Source organism: Myotis lucifugus, unplaced genomic scaffold, assembly GCF_000147115.1.
Source record: "Myotis lucifugus unplaced genomic scaffold, Myoluc2.0 scaffold_16, whole genome shotgun sequence".
Taxonomy (NCBI): Eukaryota; Metazoa; Chordata; class Mammalia; order Chiroptera; family Vespertilionidae; genus Myotis; species Myotis lucifugus.
Window position 1 is genome coordinate 3,366,915 of NW_005871064.1, and position 14,520 is coordinate 3,381,434.

General features: G+C 40.8%; 1 protein-coding gene across 1 annotated transcript in view; it reads left to right on the forward strand.

Annotated features, from left to right (window-relative positions):
- The window catches only part of SKOR2 (SKI family transcriptional corepressor 2), a 38,075-nt gene that overhangs the window by 6,864 nt on the left and 16,691 nt on the right, over nucleotides 1-14,520 (forward strand). The window contains 2 exon segments of the mRNA XM_023750797.1: nucleotides 9,238-9,303; nucleotides 9,685-9,783. Coding sequence (XP_023606565.1) covers nucleotides 9,238-9,303; nucleotides 9,685-9,783 — 165 coding nt within the window.

The window sequence follows — 14,520 nt, forward strand, 5'->3', positions numbered from 1 at the left end:
GGCTAGGCTGGTTTCATTTGAAAGCAAGCTCCTCCTGGCCTTGGAAGAGGTTTGGCTCCCCCACACTTAATAAGTTCAGTAAACCCTGAAAAGCCATCAGAACCCCAAAGATGATAGCCAGAGTGGACAAAAAACACAGAATCCACTGTCGGTTGATATTCAGGCAGAAATACAAAGGCCAAAAGGAAGGAAGTAAAAGTATAGTCAGGATCGGTGTTCACATAACATTTCCACAGTGCCTGGAGCTCAGGGCTATACAGTCAGTAGTTATGTTGGTAATAACACCTAGTCATACTATTGATATATTACTAGTCCTTCCCTCACAATAATTAATTTGATACAAGTTCCCAGAGAACGTTGTTGCAATATTGATTTTCCACGTTGCAATTTCATTCTCACATTATTCAGGAAAGTATGTAGATAGTAGGTTGTATCGCATTATTATCCTGTATTAGAAGGGAAACGGGTGGGATGTGGAAGAGTTGAAAACATTCTTGAACAAATGTTGAGGTGAAGAATATATTTTGTTAAATTTGATTTGGAATCTTGGGTCACAAAAACTTCATACTATGGTTTCTTTGCTGAGCATGTGCAGATGATGTTGTAAACAGCACAAAGTGTTAAGGAGTTGGTGTTGCGGTGTGACTTGTGTGCCTTCAGCTGTCCTTGCTGTGGCAGAGATTAGCTGATGGTCTTCACATTGGAATGCACGCTCTAGAAAATCCCAGAGTGGGCACCCAATTGGCCTATGCTTTTGTATTAACATATTTATTTGTGGTCAGACTCCAAACATCCATTCATTTAGCAAAGTGTCAAAAATCTAGATGAGCCAAAGATCTTATGAAGACTGTAGTTAACTGATTTGGGATGGTAGCAACAGGATGCTTTATGCAGAATAACCTGCTTATGAATGGAGTTATTTCTCCCCATGTAACAACTGTTAACTTCCATATATACATGACAGCATTCATTTGTTTACTTACTCAATTACTCCCAAATATTACAGAATGCCTACTGTGTGCTATGTACTTTGCTGGGCTTGGGGATTCAGAGATAGCATCAACACCAGTCCCTGCTCTCAGGTTTCTTCCAAACCAAAGGAGGGGTCAGATCTGCTGTAATGCAGCATGAATACTGTACTCCTGGTCTACACAAAATACCATCCAATGAGGTTTATATAACCAAGTGCGCTTTAGCCAATGTTAATTCAATCAGTGTTATTGGAAAATAACAGTATTTTATTTTGGTATATATGCAGTATAACATAAAAGAATGAAATGTCTTTTCAAACTACCTAAGAAGTCAGCTTGCAATTTTTTATTTTTTATATGAAATTTTTCCTCCGATGGCAATCATAGATGTCGTTTATGAAGAAATTCCTAGCACCTTTCTCTAAACAAGTAAGGTTATAGACTTATCTTGAAATGATAGATACTTGCTTTAATTGATCCCTGCTATAAAATCAGTTTAGCAACGATACTTAGTTCCAGTTGATTTTTTTAGTTCATCATCTTAATTAAGTTTAGCCTCCCTTCAACCTTTCAGCCTTATTGGTAACTGTTACTTTTCAGCAATTTCAAAGAGATTACATTTTTAAATGATTTTTTAAAAACCTCCCTGGTAATGGTCATTAACCTTACACACAGCAGATATTGTACTTGTGTATAATTAAAGGGACCAAACATGAAGTTTTTTTTCAGCAGCCCATAGTCCCCAGAAGCCAGTAGAACTTTTATCTCTAGGTTTTTTTAAAATTAGACCCATGGCTTAAAGCTAAGCAATATAGATTAGGGAAATGGTGATTTGGGCAAAATGTTACCTATTCAAAAATATAAGTGGCAGCACTTTCTTGCAAACCCAGACTAAGTTTTGCATATCTGTTTTGAATAACTTTGGTGAAATTAAGTGATTTGAAATTGGATGCAGTCAGGTAAGCTGGTGAGGCAGCTCAAAGCTATGGCAGGTCAAGGAAATCACATAAAGCAGAGTCATCCTCATTTCAATCCCCCTCATTGTAGAAACACCAGCACCATTGGACTCTGAGCATGGCTGCATCTTGTTATATATGTAGAAGTTTTAAAATCAATTTGATTTTCACTGGTATGATTCTCTAGTGTACTTAATATGCTATGGATGGGTTTCTGAGAATAGTAAGAAGCAGTTACACTTCTCATGAATATATAGCAGATGAGGCACACTGATTTATTATTCCATCCTATTTTAGAACATGCTTATGATTTTTTTTAAAAAAAGAATGAGAAAATTTCTAAAAAGCACAGACTAGTATATCTGTGTTTTAACTCTCTCACTAGGTGAGTTTGGGTACGCCCTTTAACTACTTTGTGCCTCAGTTTATCCACCTGTAAAATTTTATAAAACCTCCCACCTCTAAATTACTGCTGACATTTTTATAAGTAATGAATTTTGAGTCCTTTTAATATATGTATTCAAAATTAAATAATCTCCACATTTCTAATATCAGTTTCTTTTTATTTATAAAAAATGTCCCTTATGATTTAAAAAATTTTATATGAAACTCAAGGAGATGAAGGACGATGAAGAACTCTGCAGGAAAAAAAATTAAATGGTGTGAATTGACAACACAAGTTCTAAAACTCAAGAGAATTCTAAATGAACTCACGATTCACTAATCAAAGATATTTGATATACTGATTCAAGAAGCAATGCATTTGCAACTCACAATACATTTTGGTTATGAACTGTAAAACTTACTTCCTAATTTACTATAACCCCACCAGTACAAACCTTGCTCCTGCTCCCCTTTTTCACTAAGGGAGTTAATTTTAGTTAGTTCATTCTCTAACGTACCTTCCCCAGTGATATTGTGTGTGTGTGTTTCCCCCTCTTCTGTTCTCTGACCTCACCAAGGTGCCAGATGTCAAGGGGAAGAGTTGAATGTACAATTTAACACCAAGAAGTTAGCAGAAGTCCATGTCCCACTGATAGAGAAGGAACTTATTTAACCTTGCTTTCTGGGTGATTGACTTTTTTAAAATGCTTTAATCCAAAGTGTTCTTAAAAACCTCTCTAAAGCGTATGTGCTGAATTTTGGTTACTGTGAAATGTCCTAGCTAGGCTAACTGTAGATTAACTTGGACCCCACCCAAATTATAAGATAGAGTTTTAGGGGAAGAGAAATAAAAATTCCAGAAAATCTAATAAATTAAGGCCAGGTTATAAAACTAAAATTCATAGTTTATTTAGGAATTAAACATTCTAAATAGAGGCCAGGCCCTGTGCCCAGGCTGTTGGAAGGGGAGATGGCAGAACCTCAGCCCAGCCCTGAGGGCATGCCAATGCATTGGGGACTGTGGGCAGAGACGGGGGCCTGACTAGTAGATCATGTAGGGCCTGCTCGCCTCACCAGAACACATGAGTCCCCACCGTCTATGGAAACATCTGGATGTTCGACTGAAAGTTTTTATTCTGCATCCCAACGTTAGAGTAGATGTGTATCTCATCTATAGACACAGTCCCAAAACAAAATAGCTTCATTGACTGAATTTACCCTTGAGTGTACAATTAAATAACACACTCTCTTTCTAGAAAAGGAAATGTTTTCTCCAAATGTTTCATCAAGTGTGGACGACACTTGTCCTGGGGGAACATAGAGGACCTTCCAGTGATAAGCAATTTGCTAGCCTCCGGGGCAGCGCCTCTGGATGCTGGTTTTAAGTCAAGAGAGAAGTTAACAGGGAAACAGCCAAGACAAGGAGTAGGAGACCAAGTGGGGGTGAAAGGAGAAGGAAGGAGAGAGAATGTATTTTCACAGAAAGGATGGATGAATGCCAAAGTTTATACTTTTCATCCTGTACACATCCAGGGAACAATATTTAAATGATCTTGTGTATTGAATTCGAGTTTAGCTTGAGAACAGGACTGTCCATTTAATCAGCTCTTCCTCCTGTCCTGTGACCACCAAGAGAACATCTGACCTATTCGTTTGGCTCTTAAAATTAAATGAGCTCTAAAAATGCCAGGTATTGGCCTGGCCGGTTTGGCTCGGTGGATAGAGCGTCGGCCTGCGGACTCAAGGGTCCCGGGTTCGATTCTGGTCAGGGGCCTGTACCTTGGTTGCGGGCACATCCCTGGTGGGGAGTGTGCGGGAGGCAGCTGATCGATGTTTCTGGCTCTCTATCCCTCTCCCTTCCTCTCTGTAAAAAAATCAATGAAATATTTTTTTTTTTAAAAAGGGAAATAAATAAATAAATAAAAATGCCAGGTATTTTCTTCTGGTGGAAGCAACAACAGACATATACATTAATATTTCCATGTCTTGGTTAAAATGCAGTGCTGCGGTTTTGTTTATCTCTGAAAGAAATTTCAAAATGTCAAATAGGTATAAAACATGAAACATCACACACTTCCCCAGTAAACTGAAAATAGACGATAAGCCTTAGGATATACAAATGGATCAAAGTGTGCTTTTTCATTTCTAGGAATGACTTAGTCCTTAAAGACCCCTTATGACTATTGAGCATTCATGTGTATTTCTTTCACAAACCCGATTGAATTAAGTGCAAACGGTATTTGTAGAAAGTATCTGTACTCCTGCCTGGGGTAGAGGTGATGGAGGTTACCTGTAGGGCAGGATCTTCCTGGCCTGAGAAAGCAGATTTTCTAGCTGAGAAAGACTAGACTCGCATCTGTTGTAACACACCAGGCTCTTGGGTACAAAGTGGCCCAGTAAAGACAATCAGCACCTGGAACTTCAACCAGGGGAAGGAATGGATCAGCAGCATTTGCAGAAGCTGGAAAAGGCTTTACGGAAGCAGAGACTGGACTGGCATTCTGATTTTGGATGGATTGGGAGGAGAGGGGTCTGGGAACCTTAGGCAAGAGAAACAATGTAGGGTAGACCCAGCAAGTACGAGAAATAAAGGCCCAGCTAGAGTAAAGGGTTTGTGTTTGGTGATAGAAAAAGCTCAGCTCAGCCCATGGGATAAGGTTAAGAGAAAACCTGAAGGCTCAGAAGGAGGAATTTAGAGTGGATTCTGTGGTGTCGACCATGGGAGCCATTGCAGGTTCTTGAGCAGAGCTGTGCCACGATTTTTAAGAGAAAGTAATTACTCTTCTGCTTTGAAAAGTGGTGCTGATGAATCTATTGGCTGTCTTGTTTATTGTTTTTGTGTCTCCCTTTATTTTTTAAAAATGTGTTTTTATTGATTTTTAGAGAGAGAGGAAGGGAGAGGGATAGAGAGATAAAAAACATCGATGAGAGAGGAATATCATTGACCAGCTGCCTCCTGCATGCCCCCTTCTGGTGATTGAACTCACAACCTGAGCATGTGCCATGACCAGGAATCGAACCGGTGACCTCTTGGTGCCTGGGTAGATGCTCAACCACTGAGCCACACTGGCCAGGCTTTTTTTCTCCCTTTATTTTTTTATATAGTTTATTGATTTTTTTTACAGAGAGGAAGGGAGAGGGATAAAGAGTTAGAAATATCGATGAGAGAGAAACATCGATCAGCTGCCTCCTGCACACACCCTACTGGGGATGTGCCTGCAACCAAGGTACATGCCCTTGACCGGAATCAAACCTGGGACCTTTCAGTCCTCAGGCCAACGCTCTATCCACTGAGCCAAACCAGTCAGGGCTTTTTCTCCCTTTAGATACTTCAGTCTCTTCATCTGATATTTACTGCTCATGTCTACTTCAGTGTGGCATTTTCTCACATCCATCCCTCTTGTACTTCCATTTTCTGATGGCCATGTGAGGGCAGAATGGTGGGGTGGAACATTCACCTGGAATGTGGGACCACCTGGTGCTGGGAAGACCAGGGAAGCAGGAACCACGTGACTCCTGGTCCTCTGGCCTCTACTGCACTTGGCATAGATGCAATTTCTCTGATGTGACATGTCGCTGCCTCTCCCCTCGGTGCGAGCAGGATTGACAGGCATTGATGCTGGTCCCATTGAAGAACGTGCCCTTGTGGAGCACGGGTGCAGACACAGCCTTGAGGAGCAGCACTGGTCACCTCCATGCGCAGGATGCATCTTATGCCATAATTACCCATTGCTCTCCAACTGTACACCATCCAACTGTGTTCTTTCACAGTCTGACTTGACATATATCTTAAGACCTGCTTCTAAGAAAGATGTTCCTTCACGCTATAATTTTCTCTCCCATAACTCTACACAATTAAGATCACTATGGCCCTCCAACCCTGCCTTTTGTAACTTTTAAAAGGGGGAATATAGTGGGAAGAAAAGAAAGCATTTTATTTTGGGATGTCTCCAAAGCCATTCATTAATTTTGGAAAAGTAAAATGCACTTAACCTGATGGAATATTTATAAAAATTGGAAGCTCACTGTCAACTAAATCTCATTTATTTAATCTAGTATTAGACTGCCTTTTTTTGTTAACCAGATGGAAAACATTAGCAGTAATAGTGAACAAACATATCCCGGCTCCCAGCGGTCATTTTTAACCACCATTAACAATCTGGTTTTTACAGATTAGTAATATGCAAAAGGCAGTGGTCCAGATACACAAAAGGCAGCTGAAGCTTCTGTGTGCCTTACTTATTAGCATTGAACTATTTTTAAAAACCCTTTGTATGTGAAACATTCGATCTAAGCTCAAAATTGGCAGATTTTACCCAGAAGTTGGAATAGAATCTCTCTTTGAAATAGACACTGATGTAAAATATTAATAAACCCTCCACAAAGCTGATGGAAAGAAAAGCTTATTATTAATGTCATCAGTAGATTTGCCTGTGGTTCATATAGTTTCCATTTACTAGCCATTTGTTTAATGGTTTCATACCTATGTAAGCCTCCTAATTGTGAAGTGGAAAAGAAGTGCATTTTAACACGTCATATTTTAACTTTTAAATTGAATTACCTAATTGAAATGTAATACAAAATAAATAGCTCACAAAATACACTATTGGAGCAAAAAGAATCCGGTGTAAAATGTGAGAAGGACTTGGCTTCTAGAGTTGCCTGTTCAGAAACAAACTATCTCATTTAAACCGAGTGTTGAGTGTTGCAGGGTTTTATTATGCCCTGTAAATGGATGCAGAGGTCTGTGCATTCTTGTTTCTCCTCTTGTTCAGACTCAAGATTGAGTATGAACCGTCTGTTTGACTAGAGCAAACATAGTCAAAACTGCACATATTATGCACTTATCTTCCTTTCAAAATACCGTTATACCTGGTTTACGTATTTATGATTTGCTATCCACCTTCATGTTACTCTTGTTTTATATACTAGTATTTTATAGGAATTACATTGAGGTCTATTTTTAGAATGTTTCACAGAAATTTCCTCATATTTTATTTCATTTTTTAAAAATATATTTTATTGATTTTTTACAGAGAGGAAGGGAGAGAGATAGAGAGTTAGAAACATCGATGAGAGAGAAACATCGATCAGCTGCCTCCTGCACATCTCCTACTGGGGATGTGCCCGCAACCCAAGTACATGCCCTTGACCGGAATCGAACCTGGGACCTTTCAGTCCGCAGGCTGATGCTCTATCCACTGAGCCAAACCGGTTTCGGCTCCTCATATTTTATTATATGGAGAAGAAAGCCAAAGTTTGAACATTCAGAAGCCTATAGAGAGAGGCCATGTCGAAGATGAGAGTGGGAATGAGATTGTGCAAGTATGCTCTAGCTACTAGAGAAAATGCCTGCGTTACAGAACTCGTGGTTGCCAATGATATTCTTGTCCTACTGACGGGGACCAGGAACCACCTTCTCATAACTATGTACGTGTGTAGGAATATTTGCATAGATTATATTTACATATATGTATTTATATACACACACCTATACACATACACACATACCTGCACACACATATTCCCAACAGTCTTCAGGTGGACTGCAGAATCGCCATTTATAAGATCCTGCTAAGGATTTTCCTGTCTGTTCTGGTACTGACCTGTCTCCCTGCCACTTTGGGGAGAAATTCTGTGTCCCTCCTTGTAGGAATTTTTACCTTGACAGTGAAATCTCCCAGTATTCCTACAAGTGCCCAGGGCCATTCCATTCCATTTCTTGCTGAGGAAGGGAAATGAGTAAATAGTGAGGAGAGAATTGAAATGATGCATTCTAGCCTGGGTTATAATTTAAAATTTACATCCTCCCGAGGTTTCTTTCAGTGACAACTGAAAACACTTTATTGAGTACCTGTTATATGTGCAGCACTATGCTAGGCACTGGCCATGCAGGAAAGACAGAGCCCTACCTCCAAGCAGCACGCCATCTAGTGGGTGAATTAGGCAAGTAAGTGAACAGCTTCCAGGGACACAGAGGAGGCTAAGTAGGGACAAAAATCCATGAAACCTCAGAGTACTTTTGTCTGTACTCACCTCTTTGGAAAGCATATCACATTTTATGGATAGTTGCAGGTAGCTGATTGAAATTTGAAAAAAAAATTCTGGCTAGCTGAATGATTGGATTTCTTTAGTTTATTTATAATTTCTGGATTGTATAGACTGAATTTATGAATGTAGATAAATACATTTTCTTTATCTTGCCTTCATTCTGGTAGGTAAGAAAAACAATCTAACCTTTACCCACACTATAGTCTTTATTGGTTAAAGGCAAGTAGTTAAGAAATTATTAGCAAGCATGTCAGCAAGCATGTGACTAATACAAAGTAATATAAGATAACTAGTCTCTGTTTTAGGTTAATTTAAAAAAAACAAAACCCTATCACTTATTAGGAAATTGTTCCAGGCTTGTAAATTCTCTCTCAAGGACAACTGAAGCCTCCTCCCACTGCTTTTTCACTGTCCCAAACGTTGGTGGCTCCAGATGGCAGGAGGCTTCTGCTTCCACGGTTTGGAGGCCTTTCACTAGTCAGCAGACTTCTTCATGCTTCTGCAGGGAGAGGGACTCTAATCAGACTTCTTCCAGAAATGTTGACTGCTCAATCGCCTCTCTTTCCCGTTCTAACAATTACCTTCGTTGTAAAGGAGGGGTAGTACTGGGGCGGGGAGAGGGGCTAACTCAGGAATCTACTTTCACGGAGCTGCCATCACAGGCCACATAGGCTGTGCCCTCATTCTCTCTAGCTCCCCCCATGCTCCTGGGGAATTGAACATGAGCAAATGAGGACATTTGGTTCTGAGGACTTCCAGTTTCAAGTTATGGTAAATAATAAGCTCTTTTGTAGATACTGAAACAAAATGAAGAGAAGAACGTTCAGAAAATAGCCCACACAAAACTAATATTTTTCTCCTTTTTTTTTTTAAAGGTGAACACACTCAAGAAACAAATTCACCTCATTCTCTCAAAAAGGATGTAGAAAATATGGGGAAAGGTAAAGAAAAGTTTTAATTCTGTGGAACTTCTCTTCGCTTTAAAAGACTTATAGAGATAATAGGAGGATATTTTTGTTCTACGCCGTATTTTAAGCTTGACAAGCAACATATGAATAATATATGGACCATTGGGTGGATATAATTGAGATTAATGCATACATATCAATCAATACATGACACTGTAATATAATACTTTAAAATAATATATTACATTGATTTATATTCATGGATTTCTGCACAAAATCTATCCTGTGTCTATGCAACACTTTTTAAACTGGTAAAATATTTCGTCTTCTAATAATAAATTGCCATATATAACAGTTCTCTGGAGAGTTATTTATAAAGATTAGTAAAATGACTCTTCCTTTTTTCTTTATTAGAAGAACTTCAGAAGGTTTTATTTGAACAAATAGATTTACGGAGACGACTGGAACAAGAATTTCAAGTGTTAAAAGGAAATACATCTTTCCCAGTATTCAGTAAGAAATCACTTTTATTTCATTGCATTATGAAATTTGATGACATTCCTATTATTAGGCTAAAGAATATGCTTCTGAGGATTAAGTGACTGTGTAAAGTGCTGCTCAGTCTTCCTGTGTTCTCCATGTAAATATTAGGAAATTTTAGTCTCTTATTTATGCTTTGAATCAGCTCACAGATGAAATTTCAGAGAAGAACGTTTGGTATTTATTGCAGAGGTGTATGTGTATCTGTATGTGTGTATTGTGTATATTTAAAATATGTATGCAAACATACCATTAAATGTGTAGATATATTTAAATATTCAGAAATATTTAGGATGTATTTATTTTTAAAATATATTTTATTGATTTCAGAGAGGAAGGGTAAGGGAAAGAGAGATAGAAACATCAATGATGAGAGAGAATCATTGATCGGCTGCCTCCTGCATGCCCCACACTGGGCATGTGCCCTGACTGGGATTCGAACTGTGACCTCCTGGTTCATAGGTCAACACTCAGCCAATGAGCCACACCAGCTGGGCTAGGCTGTATATTTTTTTAAAAGAATTACTCAGGCCGAAACCGGTTTGGCTCAGTGGATAGAGTGTCGGCCTACGGACTGAAAGGTCCCGGGTTCAATTCCGGTCAAGGGCATGTACCTGGGTTGCGAGCACATCCCCAGTAGGAGATGTGCAGGAGGCGGCTGATCGATGTTTCTCTCATCAATGTTTCTGACTACCTCTCTCCCTTAAAAAAATCAATTTAAAAATATATTAAAAAAATAAAATAAAAAAGAATTACTCAGGTATTTTTATTCCCTAAGATAGAAAAAGCAAAAGAACAATTAATTCATATTCTCATATTGTGCTGGCTGGAGAGCTGCTTGGTGCTTGAAATACGCATATATATGAAGTTTTAAAATTTATCAATTCAATGTACACATGTTTGTTTTGTTGATTGAAATTAGTATAATTTTAGTAGTTTTGGATTCTCCATATTTAATGTAAAAATTCCATTTCAACTTTGATGGCAGGAGATATTTTAGTTAAACACTATTGGTTGTGCTGCCAGAATCCTGGAATTTCAGACTTTATGTAGGTGTCCAGATTTGTAAAATCCACCAGCCCCAGCCTGGGTCACATTTTGACAAATACATTAACAGTTGTTGTTGTTTTTTTAAGCTTTTGGAGTTTGACTTACTCATAGTCCTCTCTCCAGAGAAAGTGGGAAATAAAATAGTATGTGAACATATATTTTAAATTCTATAAATTTATATTAATTTCTCTGAGATACTTTTTTAGAATGTTAGCATGTCCCTTGTTTATTAATCTGGGCATCACACAACATATATTGGCAATTCCTGTGCTAGAGCCCAAGACCAGCATGTGGAGGAAGATTTTCCAGGAATTGTGACTATTTTAATAAAATCAGCAGGAAGGTCTGCGTTCACCAGGGCCTCTCCAATGTACTCGTCAGCACAATTGAAAGTCGTGTCTTCTCAGGTAGCGGTTTTGAATGGGGCTAGGTTCCTGGTAACATGTCAAACTGAGTTCCACCAGAACACTTAGCGCAGTCAGAGCAAGAGGACGCATGAAGGAAGAGAGCTCTGACCGCAGGAGTTACAGGGTGTGCCAAGTGAGTGATCTCTCAGTGCCCTGGCGGGAGGCGTGGAGCTCACAGTACTCCCGTAGTTTGAACTTGCTGAGGCTTAAAATAAGATCGACTGGAGAAGGATGGTCAACAGCCTTTGATAGTGTATTAGGAACATCATGACATTTGGAGCTTCGAGAAAAAGAGAAATGTATTAAAAAATCTTTGAAACCTTAAAAAGCAGATGCTTTCAAAGGATCTAGAGTTCTCTCATTTCTAAAACTGTATCTTAAGAAAGACTGCAAGGTTCCTTACAGAATTGAGCAAACATTGAATGATTAGTTTCCCCTATAAGCTGATGTTCATCTAATTGTCAGGTTTGCAAATTCCAGCTTTTAGATCCAGCAGAACCGATTGGAATCCCTAAAGCAGGGGTCCTCAAACTTTTTAAACAGGAGGTCAGTTCACTGTCCCTCAGACCGTTGGAGGGCCGGACTATAGTTTAAAAAAAACTATGAACAAATTCCTATGCACACTGCACATATCTTATTTTGAAGTAAAAAAAACAAAATGGGAACAAATACAATATTTGTATTTGCATGTGGCCCGCGGGCCATAGTTTGAGGACCCCTGCCCTAAAGTGTCCCCTTGCCTTCCTTGAAGCCAGTGTAGCCATGATTGATTCCATTAATAAAAGCTAATGAGTCATTGGCACAAATTAATTTATAATCATTTATAAGTTTTCTTTATTAACTGCTCTACTACATACAACATGTACATGTTTCTTTTTTTTCTTTTTTTAAGTTAGAATGTTATAGTACAACTGGCCAGTTTTGACTCAGACCTGTCATTCAGCCTTTTGATCTGAATTAAAATGAATCCTCTGTGATCACCACACATATAAAACACTTCAATTAAACAACAACAAAAAATTTTTCCACTTTTTTATCTGCAGTGTATTCCACTGACCAAGGAAGTGGTGTGTGTGTGCCCACGTTTGAATAATGCGTGGTCTAGACACACCGCAAAGAGGCAGTTAATTTCACACCAGTGAAATAGCAAATGCACATTGTGTGCTGGTTAGCTACACGTGAGAGGCCTTGAGGCTGGTGGGTGGATTTAGATTCACTCAGGTGGAAAGGGGAAGACAGAACTTCGTAAAGCCGTCTGTATCAGAGGGAAGCCTGGAGTTTTGCAGAGCTTTTTACTAGGAGGTGGACAGACACTCATAGTCACAACCCCTAAAACCCAGGGACTCGGCTAAGCTACCGCACGTGACAAGTAGGAACCCAGGCTCAAAAATCGACCCGACCCAAGTTCAGCTATGCTGGCTTCAAAAAGGGGCTCTGCCACTTCCTGGTTATAGGACCCTGGACCCTGTAAAATGGGGCCGATAATTCCTGTCTCGTAGGAAGATGAGAGGGTAAATGAGGGGATCCGTGAAGGGCTGTGCACGTCCCTGGTGCTCAGTAATGTCAGCTGCCATGACTAAGCAGGAGGAGGAAGAGATTATTAGCACTGAGCTCTAGAAAAGCAATCCTATGTAATAAAAGGCTAATATGCAAATAGACCAAATGGCAGAACAACCGGTCGCTATGAAGTGTGCTAACCACCAGGGGGCGTGCACAGAACATGGCAGGCGTCAGCCACAGTGGGATGGTGGAGCAGGTGAGCGGGGGCACCAGACCAAGGCAGGGTGCCAGTCGCTGTCATCGGGGCATGCCTCTGGTGGTTACTGAAAATTCTTTGCTCCTGTGCGCCACGGTCCCACCCAGTGCTCACACCTGCTGCCGGTGCCAGCCCCGCTCACACCTGCTGCTCGCACCCACTGCAGGCACCTGGTGCTGGGTGCCAGCAGTGGGTGTGAGCGGCAACTCCAGCACCGGCTGCAGGTGTGAGTGGGGCTGGCACCGTCAGCACATGGGAGTGGTGGCAGTGGGAGCAGGGCTGCCGGCAGAGAGGGGACCGGGGCCACGGCAGGAGGGGCCGGGTGGGGGTGCGGAGGATGGGTCGAGACCCACCCCTGTGCCCACCGCAGCCTCGCAGCCCACAGTTCCTTTCAAGGTGCACGAATTCGTGCACTGGGCCCCTAGTTCTAGAATAAGTTTCTGAGTTTCTCTTGGGATTCTTGTTGTGGTTCTGAGGGTTAATGAGGACCAGGGGAATAAATAAAGGTGAGGATAAAGATTAGAGGAAGGAGGAAGAGGAGGAGGTAGTGGAAGACCAGGTAGAGGAAGAAGAGAAAGGGGAAGAGGAGGAGAAAGCATCTCTATATTGGGAGGGGGGTCAGAAATTGAGAGGAGGAGGAACAAGCAAGTCTCTCACTTGCTGGGATGGAGCTTCCAGAGCTGCTCTCCATAAATACTCTGCAAAACCCTGATGGGGAAATACAGGGAGGAAGCCCGGGCTCAAGCAGCAGGGCCAGGCATGCATTTCAGAGCAGAGGAGCGCAGTGAGTAACCTTAGCGACTGAGAAACCTTAGGCCATCACCTAAGCCCTTTCAACTGTAACACTGTGCTAACACCTACCTCAGGGAGTTGCTGAAAGGATTACTTGAGTGAAATATACAAAGTGTTGAGCACAGTGACTGCTCCATGGTGATGTGAGTTGTTGCCACCATAGTCCACTTTAAAGTTTGATATTTAGATGCTGCAGGGACTTGACAGTAAACCAGCTGATATGAGAAGCCAGAACTTCTCGAGATTTATTGGGCTGTAGTTATCGAGAGTGGAACAGGCAGTGAAACTTGGTTTGATACCAGACAATGCGTTTCGCTGACAAACTGAGTAAGACATGAGCAGAGAGGGAGGACAGGCATTGTAAGGAGAGATGGGAGAAATGTAATCTAGAATTGGGTGGAAATCCATGTTTGGAGGAAATGGATGAGGAAGAGTTCACCCTTATCAAGGTCACTTTGTGATGACAATAGGACAGTTGGTCAAACGTCCTGCAAAGACAGTTGCATTTAGTTGGACGGGAGTAAATGATTAGAGACCCTGTCCCCAACATGCCACAATTCCCTCTCCCTCCTCCTCCCCCCGCACCCCCCCCCCCCAGTGACTGGTCAGATCGTGTTTGCAGCTCTAAATCCCAGAGTCATTTTTGCCACCACATTGATTGTGTCCACCTTCCCTAGCAAACTTGTCTATTCTTTCTTCCTTCTC